The following is an 18,338-nucleotide window of genomic DNA, read 5'->3' as shown; positions in this document are numbered from 1 at the left end:
AGACTGAAGTAAATAAGATTTTAACTGATTCACTAAATGCTCGTCTACGTCATCTGGATTATAATCAACAATATTACGTAAACTTTCCAGATCTAAGTTTCCCATATTTTTGTCTTGCAAATCCATTAAAAATTTGAATTTCTTGCTATACATCTCATAGACTTGGCTCCTTTTATTTAAATCCATAATCAGCTTATTCAACGGAACGTTTAGCGTTTCTCTTTTAAATTTTTCTGCGCCGTATACTAAGACTTTATCTGTAGACTTATCTGAAAATTTTGGAGTAATGCGTCGCCTCTTGTTTATGTCTATTCCCACTATAGTACTTAATTTTTTTGCTTTCTCTTCGTATTCCTTTAACTTCTGATCTGATTGGTGCCTTATGCTGTTCACGAAGTCTTTTAATGGCATAATTAACTTATTGCCTTCACAAATATCTAAACCAGGACTCTGTATTTTTTTATTAACTAAATTAAATCCCTCTTTCCGGAAATCAACTTTCTCACCCTCATTTTCGCTGAAACTTTCGAAAATTTTCATAATGTCATCATAATTATTTTTCAAAGCTTTGACAGCATCATAGTGACAAGACCATCTGGCCTGGCTTAAACTTTTTAACGTAAATTTGAGTTTTGTTTCACGATTTAACAGTTCTCACCTATGGGTCGAAGTAGAAAAGAATACGTATATTTTTTGTACTACTTCAAAAAAGTTAACAATTTCGGTCCATTTGTTTCTAAAAAATCTTGTAGAATATTAAATAAATGTAAGCCAGTATGACTATTAATTTTAATGAAGGATACACATCTTTCATACACTTTTCCCCGAAAACAGTATCGTAATACAATAGCAAGTTGATCATTGTGAGATAGATCTGGAGTAGAATCCATCACAATTGAATAATGCTTTGTTTCGTCATTATTTATTTGAGTTATAATTTGTTTAATTATCTGTCGGCCCATAATCTCAATTATTTACTCATATACTGTTTTTGATAAGAACGATATTATCGGTTTTGGTCGCAGTTCTTGTTGGTCAATGTGTTCACGAATGAATGGATCGAACTCTGCCAATAGCTCCAGAGCACCCATAAAATTACCATTATGTGGAGAACCAAATACTTCCTCCGAACCTCTAAATGATAAGCCCCTTATACTTAAAAATTTGACCACTGCAATAACCCGTTTTAGCACATTGTGATAATATTCTGTTTCTTTTCTTAATTGCTTCTGAAGCTGCATTTCTAAAACAGATCTATTTTCTTTTCGTTCCAACCACACTAACATTGATTTCTTATGTTCATTAGAATTTTCATGATTTTCTAAACAAGTTCCTATATGCTTCCAATCAGAAAATCCGGTTGTGTATTGAGAAGGGATTTAAGAGAAAAGTTTGCAAGTCAAATGTGGCGTAACTACCACTATAAATATAAAATGCCAAATCACTAGTATATAAGACATGTTAACTTGATTCCATCAGGAGGAACCTTTTGATAGATGAAGGTTGGCATAGTCTGAGATTATTTCCCCTCATTGGTGACCCGGACGTGATATGAACTTGCGAACATGATGGATGATCCACATTGAACAGTTGATTTGCTTAATATAAATTGCTCAAAAAAAAAAAGATCCGGTGAAGTAAATAAAGTCTCCCGGTAATAAACAATATAGAAAAAAAAAACGAGCGAAATGCTTTCAGCAGAAAACTGAAGGAAAATAAATAAAAATTATAAGCGAAATGCTATAAGAAAAAAAAACGAAGAAAATATAATGAGCAAAAATTAACTAAATATATAAATAGCATGAATCAACTAGCGGTAATCAGGGCCGTTTTATCCATTAGGCACTGTAGGCAACTGCCTAGGGGCCTCGCCACGTTCAGGGGCCCTGTGCTACAGAGAAAAAAATTGACAATGTTTCTTAAACAGTAAAAATTTAATTCGAAATTTCAATGACGATTGTCTTGCTCTGTACATTACATCGACGCTATTTTAGTACATTTCTGAACGCATTCCAAATTAGATATTAACATTATGGTAGTTAGTTCATATATAACGCAGTAATAAAATCGCAAGCAATTTTATCGCGGTAATTTTAACGCCGACTAATCAGATGACTGTACAGCAAGCAGCTTTTTTAACACAACACGCTTGAAAAACGCGCAAAATTCTACGTTGTGAATGCACACTTACTGTTCTGGTACCTACCATAGGTCTGTATATTCTATGGCCAAGCTACCAAAGAGTATGTAAAAATAAGGTTGGCAGTACTGGTTCTTTCATCGCATGACTGGGGAATTCCCCATAGAGTTGATCCACTAAAGATCCACTAAAGAGTTGATCCCATAGAGTTGATCCACTAGAGTTGATCCCGATCCACTAAATACATACGTTGTATTGTGTCATAGACAACATTTTTGAAACATTTTTAATGTAATCGTTGAATTTTCACTTCGTGCAATTTGTTTGCGAGTTTTACGGCTGTGAATGAACAGAGAGTTTCACAACTTACGAATTTAGAGCTAAGTATTGGATATTTATTTATAAAGACTGCAGAAGTGCTTCGGGCTTCGAGAAAATCGGTGAAACGGCGAATAAAAATCCGTGTAGTGTAAACTGAAGTTAAAATTACTATACGTAAGTTTTATTATTTTTTACATATTTTATTACCTAATACAGGACTTGACAAATGTGAAGTGCCGTTTTATTATTCAATTACTTACATATTTTATTTAATTTCAACGTTATCAAATATTATTAGTTTGGGTGTTTATTATTAAGCAGGAAATTCAATATGTTTGAGCTGCTAAGGTGAAAATTTCATTTNTTTTGATAGATGAAGGTTGGCATGGTCGATAATTAATTCCCCTCACAAGCAAAAAACAGTACCATCCCTGTTTGAATAACATAGCCAAGATCTTTCCAGTGATTGACCATTTTTCATTTTCTTAATGAAATAACTATTTGAAAATGTTCTGTTTTGTTCTTTGTATTTCTTTATTGAAGCTGAATATATATTTTTCGGATCTTTATTTTGAAAGTCAGTTATTTCATGTGAGAGGATGTCATTAATGAAATCATTATTTAGCAATTCTGGCCACAAGCCCACGCCAACATATTTCTCAAACTCAAACTAATATTCTCTAAATTTCTTTCCGTCTCGGTATTACCGTCCTCTTGCTGATCACCAATATAGTTATAATATAGTTACAATATAGAGAACAATATAGTTTTCAGTGGGATCAGAGGGTTGCTGGTAATCAAGATTTTGCACATTTTCACCATTTGTATTTTTTTCCTGGTGTTGCGATTTTCTACTCCCTTTAAATAGATTCTCTTTGGATAAAATCTCTTCCTTTTCATTTGTTAATAAATTTGCAGCTATTTCATTCTCGTTTTTATGTTCTAATTTGGAAAAAGTTTCCATTTCTGTACATTTCTTTCTTTCTTTTTCTCGACCTAGCTGTAATTTCCGTTTCTCAGCTCCACTTTTATATTTTCTACCAGACATATTGTAAAATAAGATTTTGATATTTTTCTGAAAATAATCAATGAACTTGATAATTTTCTGGCAATAAACAGGGAACGAGATAATTCATGTAATATTGCTCTTCGCGTCACATTTTAATACTTTGTAATGAGTGCAGTAATTCACAAATTATCATTAAAAATCGATTAAAAAGTTCATTTAGTATTGAAAAAATACATTAAAAAAAACAAACATGATTTATAATTCTTTTTACTTATCAACTAATAGCAGGAACTCTTTTCTGATACTGATTATGTACTTTCAATTATAAGTAAAATAAGAGAAAGGTCCGGTCTTTATAACTTTTAAGTTATCATTTATTAGTAAACTAAACAAGTTTGTCACTTTGACGACGAGAACAGAAGTGCGGGTAAAAAATTAAAAAAAAAAATTAGATCGGGCGTTAAGCGGCGCGAATGGACGCGAAAAAATACACTGACCAAAAACAAGCGACGGAGAATTCCTCGTTCCGCTAGATAGACGCGCACATGCATGGGTTGATTGATCTCAGGGTTGCCAACCTTATAATAGTTTTTTTTTTAATATTAGATATTTTTTTAAATTCAAAAAATCACCTATTGTTTTCAGTGGAGACTGGGGCCGTTTGTATCCGCGGGCCCTGGCTGCAGCCCTAAAATCCCTTAAGTAGATCTGCCCCTGATCAAAGTGATCAATCACCCGCTCATTGATCGCTGTTAGTGATGCTTTACTTCGGTGATCCGCTGGGAACCGTATCATATGATTTTGATCAGTCGATTGTGTTACACCACGCATTATCTTCCAACACATTTTTTCATCCTTTTTCTTCTCTCATTATGCAATGCTATGAAAAGCAGGTGTGATGTAAATCATTGTATACCCTATTGAAAGGCTAAGGAATTGCTGAATACAAAATCAAGTTGCCTTTAACTACTACAATATTACGCAATTCATGTAACAATAATTGTCTAATGATGTAATTCAGCCTCTGGTACTTGGGACTTATTATTTACGAGCGAAACTGCACAATGGGCTATTTTATTTTCAGGGCCATTCTTACTGCATCCGTGAAGCACGCGTGAATGTTTAGACAGTGATGGTGATCAATAAAATACATTTTTAACTGCAACTGAAAATGCCAACATTTAGTTTATATTAAAAGTGTATATTAAATAAATGCTCCAATAATTGCACCAACTTTTAGCCTTGAGTTGAATTCGTTGAGGTCTAAAAGTAAAATCTAATTTTAAAGTTTTACGAACGATAACAGATTCCAAATTTTATGTAGGTACAATAATATGTATTTCAAAACATATTTTGTTTAGGTATCTTCAGTAGTCTATGTCAGAGGTTTTTGGTGTAAATATCAACATGAACATGTCAAGTATTGGAATTAGTAGAGAAAGTGAGAAAGTGAAGGAAAACGTAATTAGTTTAGAAGATTTGTTTTTTACTAGCAGGTCAGTGGCTTTTTAATAAACAGGATTAAAATTTTTATTTCAGGGCAAATTACATCATTTAAAAACGAGCGATGTCATTCATGTTAATACTTGCCTGTTTACCCTTATATTAAATCAATTTTTAACTTATCAAATGTATCAACTCCAGTTAAAATCCCTTTTAGAAATCTTTTTTCAATGTTTGCTATTCCTAACATTCCAATAAATGTAACATGTAATGCTAATTATATCTCCTTTAACACGTATACCTTGAACACATTTCCTTCTTGTTGTAGCTGCTGACCTTAAAGGTTTTAATTTAAATTACGTTCCTACTTTAGTTAGTTGTCACATTATGTTTATTTTCATTTGCTTCAAACTTAATAATTTACCATGAGTATCGCTTGAAGCTTTTTATTTTGTATTAGCTTTTGGCTTAACAAGTTGGTAGTTGCAAGCGACATAGTCATAAAAATACCCAGTTTCTCTAGGAAATGGTGCCAAGTGTCACGAAAAATTGTTTTACCAGGCAAAATTTATTTTTTAAAAATTTTATGGTTCTTTTATAGAAGGTTACTTTGAGACCTCTACAGTGGTTTTCGAGCTATCCCCTCCTACAAAAATACTTCTTATGCTACGTTAGAGATTATATTAATTCTATACTAATGTTGCAAACCGATTCGTTTCTCTTCTTTTCAACAGGTGTTATGTTTAAACCTTAAAGAAGGTTGGAAAAAAGGATATATTATGATCTGTTAACGATACAAATGAAAAATGTAGATGTTTGCCCGGGGGTGGCTACGAGTTATACATTTGAGTTGGTCCCTTTCTGTGATTTTTTTTTTGTTTCTCGCGGGCCACTGCCCGGAAGTTTCGAAGACTTGGCGATAATTCTGCCACAGATCTCGATACGGAAATCTCCCCAGTTATACCTTTCGAGTTGGTCCCTGTCTGTGATGTTTTTTTAGTTTCTCTCGGGCCAAGGTCCAGAAGTTTCCAAGCTTTGGCGATTATTCTGACACAGATCAGGATACAGAAATCTCCACTACTGTTGCCTGGAACTTGGTGATTATTCTGCCATAGAATTTTTCATTGATAAATTGTTGAAATTTAATGAAATTTGCTTCATGCTAAAGTGGCAATTATCCAATTGCAAGTTCACCATTGGTGTTATATTATTTGAGGCTATAGAAAAAATAAAGTTTGACTGTAGTGTAACACAGTTTGATTGAAAGATATATTTGATATTTTAATGATATGAATTTAAATAATAAGAAAAAAATAGTTCATTTTATTAATACGCATGTGGATGTGGCTGATATTATTCGGACCTCATGGGAACTTATTTTAACCATATTTTTAGTTAGTACTATTGTTACTTTGCATTAAATGTGTTTTCAGTTCCTTGATTCTTATAAAGTTTTTTTACAGAAAAATTCTTTGCGCAACATCTGTTAAAATTTTAAAGATTGTTCATATTTATGTAAAAATAGCTCTGAATAATAATTTTAATCTTGCTAGTACCAATGGAAGTGAAATTTCACATCCTGGTTTATCTAGTTTCCATCAGTAATATTTAGATATCGGCAACTAGGATTATAAGTGATTCTGTTTACTATAATGCATCAAATATCACTTCAAAAACTAGAGTAGACTTGAAAAGATGTGTTCCAGAGGATCCGTAATTCCTAAATGCAAAAATAAAAAGTGCCAGCAAATTGATGCTAAACTTTCAATACATATATAATATTTTAAAAGCTAATTGTAACCACTATATGTAGTACTTTGTATGAATATAATTTATTAAATCGAGTAAAATTTCATACACTATTTAAAGGTGGTAAATAAAAAAATAAAAGTATGGCTTATATGATAATTGATATTTTTAGCAATGTTTTCGCAGGTGTCATACTGACATACATCTATTTCATCCACCCTGACAGGCAAAAGGGAACCCTCTCTTTCAGACACTTTATAAATATAACATTTATATAAAATTTTTTTATTTGAATGTTAAATTTTTTTGTGCTTATTATTGTGTTAGTATATTTCTGGAACAAAAGTGGATATTTTTAATTATTCATTAAAAATATTATTCATCAGTTAAAATTCTTCATAAAATACTTTTTATTGGTTAGGTTAGTCTAGATTCAAGGTGTCAAATATTAAAATTTTTTGTTTTAAATGAACCAAAAACAAACTGGTTTAAGCAAAATAAAAAAAAAGAAAACTTTTTCCAATTCTGGTACAATATGCAATATAACCAATTTCAGCTCTTTTTGTTGTTGTTTTCTTGTAGTGGTTGGAAAGTTAATATTTTAATGTATAATTCTTTGTTTAATGAATTTGATTTAAAATTATCTTCCATGCCACTACATGTGAAGGATTACAAAAATTCATGTAAAGAGCTCTTCAGTTCTCTTATGGTGAGACTTTTAAAATTTTGACAAAATTACCAAAAATTCTGAAAGTTTTAGTTTGTAACTGTTTACCACTCTATAAAATATTTTGCAAAAAGCTTAGTACATAGTTGGCAGCCTTGCCATAACTTATAAAGAATGCTTAAAGAATTTTCCATTCTTGTTATTAAATTAAAATTGTGTACTTATATAGGATACTCAAAAGACCACAAGTGTACAAAGCTTTGTTGTACTTTCCATTTGGTTTGGTGTTGTTGGCTTTTAGAATAGCGGTTTGTTTTTTAGGAGTAATAGTTCTCTCTTTGTTGCCAAAAACATCACATACTAGAAGGTAAAAATTTTGTACTTTTTTATTTATTCTTTTAAAATTTCAATGTATTGTTTTCATGATAATGGAATCTTTTTAAAATCTTTTACTTTGTATGATTCACTATCGGCAATTTCACCTTTTATCAATGATGTATTTTCAGACTTTAAAAGCATGTAATTCATTTAATAAAATTTGAGCTGCTCTAATAATTTTTGTTCTAATAATTTTTCAAAGTGCTTATGTCTTTGAAACTTAATATAATTTTCCAAAAACTTACTCTAATTTTTAAAACCTGGTTATGTAAAGTAACATTTTGTGTTATATTTGTAATACCCAGTTTTTAATTTTCAAAAATGTTTTAAGCTTAATAAAATTATTAAAAATAGTTAAATTTTATTATTATTGAAATAAATATGTTCAATAAATTCCTGATTATCCACAGAAAAAGGTAGGGCAGCAACCACTTTTTAGTAATTTATATGAATTACCTTACAATTGACAAAAAAAAAAACTAATTACGTTTGAACAATTTTATTTACAAGTTCGTTATTTCTTCACTATGAATTCTGTTGACTGTTTTTATTTTAGCTTGATAAAGCATTTTTTTCCTTTAATCACTCTGAACTTAAGCATGAAGTATAATGTTTAGCATAAATTACAAGATATAATTTCCAAAAAGAGTGAATAAAATGACAATTATCGACTGTCATCATTCTTTGTAATCTGGAAGTTTGGTATTTTGCTTTTTACAACATTGAATAGAAATAAGAGTTGCACGGATTTAAATAAACGTCGCCCATTTCTGTTCACTCTAACAATGAAATGTGCAACTTTTACCAAACCCTTCTGTTGCTCCATATGAAGATTTGAACATTGCTTGCTTAAATGCAAGTTTAATAAAGTCTTATTCCTGTTTTAGATTTTCTTTTAATCCCACAATATCTGTCATGGCAGAAAAAGAAAATCTATGCATTTTATATTATAAAAATTCAATTTTTTTTTTTTAGGATAAGTGAGAATACTTTTAGTGTTGTAGGTGGAATGTACATTACAGCTTAACTTTATTCTTTTCAAAAATTGATTCCTTGAAAATATATTTTAGTTTCTTTTTAATAAAGAATAAATGAATAAAGAAATCTTGATTGTAAAGTATTAACTTTGACAGAGGTGATTGTATTCTGAGTTTTTTACACCATACTTCTAGGTTTTAAAACTAGGAGCAGGACATGTGATTGCAAATTTATAGAATCAAGCCAATTGATTTGCAGGGTACCACAAATCTTTTTTGAAATTAGTATAAATATGTGATATCTTTATCGTTGGTCGATAATTAAAATATAAATATTAGTTCAAAAAATTATATTGAGCTTGTTGAAATATTTGCGTATTAATTTTGATTCATAACTTGATATCTTGAAATTATGTTTTTGCATACAAAAGTTTAAAGAATTTTCACTTTGTGTCACATTCACCCATGCTTTGATTACTTTTCAGCTTCCTTCTCAAAGGCTTGTGCAAAATATTAGGATTTGTGATTGAAGTGGATGATAAGTACCTTGATGACTCTTCAAAGCTCTTAGTTTCAAATCATGTTAGCATTCTGGACCGGTTAGCTGTCAATGTGATGGTGCCCTGTAACACAGTATGTTTTTTTTTTTCAGTTATAAACTAATTTTCTAAGGTAATTCCTTCTCATGACATTATTCTTCTGTGCATGTTGTGTTCCAATGGTTCATTACTTATTTAATATTAATATAATTACTATATATCCAAGCGTGTAAGTTAACTATTTCTGAATCTGAGATAGCAAATTTCTAGTATGCCAGGCATATTAGTCTACCGTTGAAAAAAAAAACAAATATGAAAGTCTTTCAGCCAATAGATGTGTAATTGAATAAACCCTTCGAGGATAAGTCATTTTCCTTCGAATAAATAGTTGATAGGAGAAAAACCTCTTGCAAAAACAATAATTATTTGTGCTGCTTCTATAGATGTTCCTATCCAAGATGTGAAATCAAATGTTATTGAAAATTCTTTAAAAAGTGTGGAATTTCAAATTCTTTGGTTTGGGGGTAAAAATTACTTTTTGCAAGACTCGGCAGATAAGGATGAAGTAAAATTCATTGGAGATGATTTTTTGGAATTTTTAAATTTATAGCTCTTTTGAAATTAAAGTTATTGTTTATATTTTTTGTAATACTCTTTGATAAATTACCTTAACTTTTTCTAATGCAATTTAAAGTGAAGTATGAAGTATCCCTTTTATATGAAAAAGTAAGATTAGAGAAAATGTAAAATTATTTGTATTTAGCATATTGGAAATAGTTTTTGAAAACAGTATGGTTGGTATTGGAGGTGGTATGGAAAAATTAATGGTATGGAGAAAACAGAAACATGTTATTACCTTTTTAATGCTCCAGAATTATGATACCTATAAAGTTAACATTCTTTTTTCAACAAGAAAAATAGTTTTAAATTTCGAATGTGTAACAGCATTGATAGTGTTAAGTTCTTATCTATACTTTTTTGTTTTGTAATTAGGTTTCAAAAGATTTTCATATCAGAAATATAGACTCTTTATGGTTCTGGAAAGACGATGTACGATATCCAAGAAATTTGAGTGATGATGCTGTATCAGCTTTGAGAACCTACATTGATAGTTAGTTTTTTAATATTTATGTTTGCTTTAAGTTTTTATGTATATTTTGCTTTCAAGTCATCACTAAAAAACACATTTTTACTCTATTAGGTTCCTCAATTCGTGTTTTATGTTTTCCTGAAGAAACTACAACTAATGGTAAAATTGGCCTTCTTAAATTTCACCCTGGAATTTGTACTTTGAGCAGTTCTGTTCAACCTGTAAGTATAAATGTATTAGTGATATCAAAATTGATCAAAAAAATTATGTATTTGCTGAAACTTAAAAAGGTTAAAAAGCAACAAAAATGCCTATTTTTAGCAAATTCAAAATGAATCTTAAGGGACAGCAACTCATCATTTTAATTAATTAGACTCTTGATGATTCAGTAGTAATAAAATTTTCAAATGATGAGTTGAGGAATAGTCCACTAATTTACTCCTGTGTATAATTGTGTAACTTACATTTTCATGCAAAAACTTGCATTATTTCATTGCAAAAGTATTATTTTATTGTTTTAATAAATCCAACTAAGATCACTAACCAAGTATAATTTTTAATAAATACTCTGGTTTTATTATTTTCAAATTATTAATTTATTAAATAATTAAAATTTGACATAAATAATAGAGGATTATTTTTTTTTCTTAAATTTTCATGTGCAGTAGTGCAAGTTTTTTCTCAATTTACATTTATGAATTTAGTATGTTAAATGAGTGTAATATACTGAATAAGTGTTTCCATATTGTATATTTTCAGTCTTTGTTATTTGGAGGAAACTCATAACTGAAAGAAAAAAAATATTTCTAATATTATTCAGTGGGATATAATTTTGATTGTAGATAGTTTTTTTCTTCCAAATTTTGTTTTAAAAATTACAGCTTAACTTGCAGGATGCTGTCATATAGGCATTGAAATGAATGTTTCTTAGATGAATGGAAGATTTCCAAGCTAAATAAAATTTAAATGCATAATAAAATGATAAGTATCCTATTGATTGAAATGAAGAAATGATTTACTGAATTACTCTAACTTCTCTTTGTTTTTTTAAGAGCAAACTTACTCTTTATCATGGTAATACAGACGTGGAGCATTTAAAGTCACATTATTTCGAAAAAAGAGTACCTCAGTGAAAGAACAGGTGCTGAATACTAGTAATAACATGGTTAATCATTTAAAACATTGCTAAGCTGCTCTCGTTTCCATAATAAATAAAATGATAAATAATGGCTGTTGAATTTCAGACCTATCACTGTTATCAGAAATGGATAAATAAAGAAAAAATAAAGATGCCATTAAACTGAAAAGGAATTACTGATTTAGGAAAAAAGTGGTAAACTAAACTTAAATGTGGTATTATTAGCCACTGAGAGCAACAAAAAGTTTAACTGTTTTACAAAATGGTAATCAGGGTGTGTTAGGTTTTTAAAAAGTGCTTACAGATGCTTGTTTTCGATTTTCATTTTTTAAAAGCGCTCGTTTCGATTTTTGTCTTTTTTTGTTGGAAAATTTGACTGGCTAGAGTTACACATAATGTGATAATAGCTTGTATACAGTGGAACCCATTTAAGAAGTTCCATTTAAAAAAGTTTTAGAAGTTGATTTTTTTAAAAATCAAATATCATAACGTTAAATTTACCTTCATGAGAAGATTTTTTCCCGTTTAATAAGTTTTCACATGGTTCCAATTTTCCTTATTTTTTTAACTTTATATTTCAAAAATGTCTTATCTAGTTTAACCTTTCTAAGACGAAAACAGATACCTGGACTATGCCAAATTAACAAAGGCCACAGAGCTTCCTTTTCTCCTCCATTACACAAAAGGTGATTCATCAGAAACAGGTGTGAGCAAAGGAATGTGAACCTTTAGATGAACAATGAAACCAATAAGAATGTGGGGAATCGCTTGGACATTGTGTCCACTGTAAATAAAAAATTAGAAAGCCTGATGATGCATGCACTGCTCTGCTGTCCCCACCCCTTCAGTGACTGATACGAAAGATACATCAAAACATTTAGCAGCATTTCGTTGGAAATTTTCTTAGTGTGAAGGTTCATTTTGATTTTTATCTTAAATATCATAGAAAAAAAAATGATTTTAGTTGAAAATGTCCTCTAAAGACATTAAACGTAAAACACTATCTATTGAGGACAAAGTAAAAATTTTAAAAACTGCAGACAGCTATTCTCAATTTGAAAGGGTTCGAATAGTGAAAAATTTAAATCTCACAATTACTACTTTAATTTGCATTATTTGCTAAGAAAGACATCTTAAACTGTTCTTGTTCCGGTGAAACCCAGAAAATAAAAATAGTGAAAAGAAGAAAATACGAGGATGTTGAAGAAAAACTTATGATTTAAACAAGCAAGATACTCGAACGTTCCTGTCAGCGAAACTCTATTTGGAGGAACAGCCTTAGAGATTGCTGAGAAACTGAACGTTCATTTAACACCTTCTAATGGATGAATTGATCATATGAAAAAGCGAGCCGGATTAGTATATAAAACAATTAAAGGAAAATGTAACAGAGTTGATTAGCAAGAAGCTGAAAAATGGAAAGCTAAATTACCTGAACTAACTTCAGGTTATCAACCGAAGGACATTTTTAGTATGGGGGATTGTGTTCTGTTTTTAAATTTTTTACCCAATAAAACTTATGCATTTAAAGGTAAACGTTGCAATGGAGGAATAAACAGTAAAAATATTTGATATTTTTAGTTTGGACTTGTATGAATGGTACAGAAAAATTATTGATTTTAGTAATTGATAAAAAAAAATTTGTTTATTTTTAACCTTCAACCGTTTATGAAGTTTTCCCGTTTAATAAGTAATTTCGTTCCAGTCCCTTGAAAAATTTCTTAGGCAGATTCAACTGTATTAGTTAATAAGAAAGTAAACTCTTAACTTTTCAATTGTTGAAAATAAAAAAATAATTCAATTGCATAGTTTGTAAATTAAAAACGTGAAACCTAAATACTTTGAAATTTTGTAAAGATGCTTTTGAATTAAACTAGATAAGGAAAATATTTGGTGTTTTCTTTCATGATTAAATTTGTTTGGTATATTATCTGATTTGCATTATTCTTTTTGTTTTTTTTCCTGGTCCTAATTTTTTATGTCCCTTATCAGTTCCTTTTTTTATTCAAATTTGCAAGTATTATGGCAGCTCTGTGTATTGTAAAAATATTGAAAGTTATTGTTGCAAAATATCAGGAAGCTGAATGGGAAAATATTTTTAAACTATTGAATGTGTAACAGTCAATTGCAATTGAAAAACTGTGTTTTATTTTGATTAGATCATATATTAATTGTGGAAGGAAAGCTAAATGGTGTATGTTTTCATTTCTAAAGAAATGATACAACACAATTTAAATGTTTTAGTTCATTTTATTTATTGCATCTTTTATTGTTCTTAAGTACAAAAAATGTTTTGATGAAATGCTAAAAATTAAAGCATTTTATTTTGTAAAATAATTTGAAGTAGGATTTATTTTTTAGAATATGATTTGCATATCTACATCAATTATGTTATTATTTCTGACAAGCTTTTCTCAAATTTTAATTGTCTGTTGTTCCTAAACAAATTTTTCTTCTTTCAAAAATTGTTGATTGTTATTAAGGCATGTGATTTATATCAACCAGAAACAAAAGAACTTCCAAAGCAGGTAGTAAAGAGAAGGGTTAGAGCTGTAAAAAAAAAAAAGTTGTAAGAAAAGTAAATTTACAATGTTTTGGGTTATTTTTGACATTATTGGGGAACAGGAACTTTAATAACGAAACAATATTAGGCATTTTCAATGGAGGAAGTTGAGAAATTAAGAAAAAAACATCTGCCAAAAATAACTTATAATTCTTGTCGTATCCAAGTTTAATGTCCACTCCTTGATTGCATTTATAAACACTGTTAAGCAATACTATACTTTTTCCTGTTTATTTTATTCTCCAAATTTATACCTTGCGGACAATTTTTTTTTGTTTTCCAGAAGACATTTCTATTAAATGAATTTAATGTGAATAAGGAAGTATTTTCAACCAACAAAATTTGTTTTTTCAATAACATATTAAGCACAGGTGTAGAGCAAGTCTTTTAAAGCTTTTGTTCTCTGGGATTCTTGTTTTAGAGTAACTTTAAAGTGAAAATTACTTAGCTGTTACTAATTCACTAATCATGATAGTCAATAAATGTAATTGTGAATTTTAATAATCTACACCCTATCTATTTTAATAATCTATAACCCTATATCATTTTCTTACATAAGTGTCAAATGTAAACTTATTGAATTCACTTTAAAGTATATGACTAAAATGTGTTTGTGCTTTTTAGTAGCTTCAATGAGCTTTCATTTGCATTTATATTTTTGCATATTTATTGATTGAAGCATTTATTATGAATGATTAACAAATTTTTTCAGGTTCTTATTTGGGTCTCAATATCATCTTTCATGAAAATTTCTCCTGTAAGTCTTAAAATATACATATTCCATTGAAATTTGTTTTGCTACCATGTATGCATTTTCATGCAATCTAAAAGATAGGCTTATTCTTGATCCTATATATATATATATTTGTGTGCATGTGAGTGAGTGACAACTTTTGTAACATGATTAACAGTGAAAGGGTTACATCATCATCTACCAATGATTATTATTTAGATTATTTGCTATTTTGATTTTAATATTAATTTCTCCTATTTTTCCAGTCTGTTATCGGAAGTACAGTGTTTGGAGATTTAGTCTGGGCATTTTTTCTCCCTTGCATATCTTTTACTTTAAAGTAAGTCTAAATAATTTTACTCCCCTGATAATGTTTTTACTTTCCAAATTTTGTTTCGAAGTTTTATCTTGAATATTTTTGCATTAAAGATATATCTAAAGTTTTAATATCTGACTAAGGAAGAGTAATTCTCTTACCATTCTGACAAAAAATGCTCAAGGTAGAGAAAAAGAAAATTGAGTAACTATAAATCTAAGAATCATACTTTAGGAAAGATGTTTTTATGCTCAAATTCATTGTTTTATTAATTGTTGCTTTTAATTTATCTATGAAAATGTGTTTTTTAAACCCTTGTTATTATGTATAATAACAATGAAAATCCCCCTATTAGATCCAGTGATTCGAACGTAGTTAGTTGTTTTTCTTTCTTTAGCTGCTTTACATTTTTAGTTCAGAGAAGTTTAGAAATTAATATTGTAACTGTTGCATACTATATTCTAATCCCGTTAATGCATCTGCATTGTAAGACTAAGTTATTAATTTCTATATCCATCATTTACAGTGTTTTCAATATTGTTATGTTCATACTAAAATATAAAGATTAGAGATTGTAACAATGAGTGATATTTGCAGAAATTTTTTGTAGATGTTTTTATTTATTTTTTTGAAAATAATTATCTGTAAATGGGTTAATGATACATGGCTTATGATGATGATAAAAAATAATATCCTATTTATTTTTAAAAATCAATTAATCAATTCAAAAATTAAGTTTTGGAAGTTTCCCTTCCGTTTGGAAGTTATTGGTGATCAAAAACAAAAAACTTTTAACTAAACTTTTGCTAAAAACTTTTGCTCAAAAGCAAAAGTTTTAAGCTAAAAAAATTTTTTGCTTATTTAAAAAGTGTTAGAAAAACTTAAAATTTTGTTTTAGAATTTTGGTTAATAAAGGTACTAAATAAAATTTTTGACAGTACTTTCAAACTTAAAATAACTAAATCTATTCAAATATGAGCTATTTTCGAATGAAATTATTTTTCTTCATATCACGTAAAATTTGTCAGTTTTATAGCTGATTTGATAATCAATCTAATAAAATTTAAATCAATTTTAGTTTTTATCCATAGTTTATCAGTAGTAGTTTTTATCAGTAGTTTAGTTTTTATCAGATTTTTTACAATGTAAAATTTAATAGTTTTATAGCTGGTTTGTTTATCAATCTAATGAAATGGTATTTAGCAAATCATTTTTTATTTTTGGCGATGAACTTTTTTATGAGATAAGATAACAAACGTTTCTTTTATGAGATAGGGTGAAATCTGAAACAGTTATTGTTCTGTGGGCCTTATCTACTTTAGTGGGCACTCTTTGCCGGACACCATTTTAAATTAAACAAACTATATTAAATTGAACTTGGTGCAAAGATTCCGTTTGAAATATTTGCACCAAGTACCCCATATTAAATTGAAAAGTGTATAAACATGTGTCTTACAATTACTTATTTTATAGTGATTTCTTTCATTCATATCATTATGAATAAAATATTTTTACAAAACAAAAATCAGAGTCTTGTACAAATGTAGTGTCTGATATTAAAAGCTTTGGGCTCTTGATAAATGTTAAAACCCGGGGTGTTCCTCAAAAGATGGAAGAAAGAAAAAGATTTTAATGCAAAGTGATACTTGATCTTTGTATGTATGAATTATAAATCACAAACTACACGTGATTTGCTTCCTGTTATGAATTCTCATTGAAAATGCTGTTATATACAAAAATAATTCTATAATTTATTACAATAAAATGAAACAAACAATATATAGATAAAGATGTCTAGAAAATATTTGTTAATGACATTGGTAAATAACATCGGAAACAGTTTTTTTTTTTACATTTCCATGAAACAAAAATAGTTTACTTTTTATTATATTCAAGTGCTACTATGGGTCCCATACTTCCAGTCCAGTTTTATTTTCTTACACTATAATGATATTAAAAAAGTTAGTATGTAAGTAAAAAAAGTTAGTAGTAAAAGTAAGTATATACCTGATTGTTTGAGTAAATAGCATCTAGTTAGATTTCTGACCATTTCGGGCTTATTGATTAAACGAAATTATAGAAATATTAAATGAACATGAAATTAAACATGAATTAAATAATACATGAAGTAAAGTCATCTTTTTTAATTTTAAATTAATATACAGGGATGTGATTCTTCCGCTGATTTCCGCTTTTTTTTTAGATTTTTCCATATCTTCCGCTCTTTCTTCATAAATTTCCGCGCGGAAAATTTTTTTATGCGGTAAATGATATTTTGTTGAAAATTTTTTTCTTCCGTGGAGCGAAAGTATTGAAGCCCCCAATAAACCTTTCTTCACATGTCAATCTGCTGGCTGGGGTAAAAGTGGTTGACCTTGGTAAAACAATGCCGTCTCCTACTCCACTACTCTCTTAACTTTTCAGGGATGAAAGACTTTTTAAAATTTCCGACCATGCTCCAAAAACTTTTGGGGAGTCGAACGAACGATATAGTCGGACTTACGACGAACTCCCCCCCCTGCAGTAGCTTCCTGAGGAAATGGGTAGAATTTCGGCATGTACGCCGTTGCCTTGACAACCGCGACTTCCGCTATAGATTGGAAAAAAGAAAAAAAAGTCCTAAGCAGTTTCGTTTTGGCCGCTGATATTTGATTTATTTTGATTGGCTGATTTACAGAATTTTAAATATTAGGAACTGGGCCAGAATCTGCTAAAATTGCGATTCTTATTTAGATGATTTTTATGTAAACCATCGATTTTCGTATTTAACTGATTTAAAAATTACTTAATGAGATTCGTTTTTACACGATTTAAAAATCATTACTCGCAATTCCCATTCACGCAATTTGACAACCCAATATCGCGATTTGTATTTAAACGTTTTTTAAAACCCAATATCGCGATTCATATTCNCTTTTGTTGAAAATCAATTCCCATTCACGCAATTTAAAAATTTAATATCGCGATTTGTATTTAATCGTTTTTAAAACCCAATATCGCGATTCATATTCCCGCTAGTTTAAAATCCTATGTCGCGATTCGTATTCATATATATTTTTAAATTTCAATATTGCGATTCGTTATCATTATCACGCTGTTGTAATATCAAAAATCGATATTCGAATTTATACGCGGTTTAAACATTCATTACTCGTTGCGATAAGTATTCACGGACTCTGAAAATTATGCATCGTGATTCTTATTTACGCGATTTAAAAATTCAATACCGCAATTTGTATTTTCGTGCTTTTAAAATCCAATATCGTGATTCTTAT

The 18,338-nt window shown here is 29.3% G+C and overlaps 1 protein-coding gene across 2 annotated transcripts in view; it reads left to right on the top strand.

The window, feature by feature from the left end:
• The first annotated feature begins 4,633 nt into the window (after nucleotides 1-4,633).
• The window catches only part of LOC107457335 (lipid droplet-regulating VLDL assembly factor AUP1 homolog), a 32,117-nt gene continuing 18,412 nt past the window's right edge, over nucleotides 4,634-18,338 (top strand). Inside the window, exons 1-8 of one of the 2 annotated variants that reach the window (XM_043056544.2) lie at nucleotides 4,634-4,739; nucleotides 4,832-4,966; nucleotides 7,559-7,696; nucleotides 9,170-9,317; nucleotides 10,217-10,334; nucleotides 10,425-10,534; nucleotides 14,727-14,771; nucleotides 15,014-15,087. In XM_043056544.2, coding sequence (XP_042912478.1) covers nucleotides 4,848-4,966; nucleotides 7,559-7,696; nucleotides 9,170-9,317; nucleotides 10,217-10,334; nucleotides 10,425-10,534; nucleotides 14,727-14,771; nucleotides 15,014-15,087 — 752 coding nt within the window. In that variant the 5' untranslated portion in view covers nucleotides 4,634-4,739; nucleotides 4,832-4,847. Of the gene's footprint in view, nucleotides 4,967-7,558; nucleotides 7,697-9,169; nucleotides 9,318-10,216; nucleotides 10,335-10,424; nucleotides 10,535-14,726; nucleotides 14,772-15,013; nucleotides 15,088-18,338 lie in introns of both variants that reach the window. The other variant, XM_071188446.1, reaches the window with a different exon arrangement.

The sequence above is a fragment of the Parasteatoda tepidariorum genome, chromosome X2 (genome assembly GCF_043381705.1).
Source record: "Parasteatoda tepidariorum isolate YZ-2023 chromosome X2, CAS_Ptep_4.0, whole genome shotgun sequence".
NCBI lineage: Eukaryota > Metazoa > Arthropoda > Arachnida > Araneae > Theridiidae > Parasteatoda > Parasteatoda tepidariorum.
The sequence above is the reverse complement of the archived record's forward strand: the minus strand, read 5'-3'. Positions and strand labels throughout refer to the sequence as shown.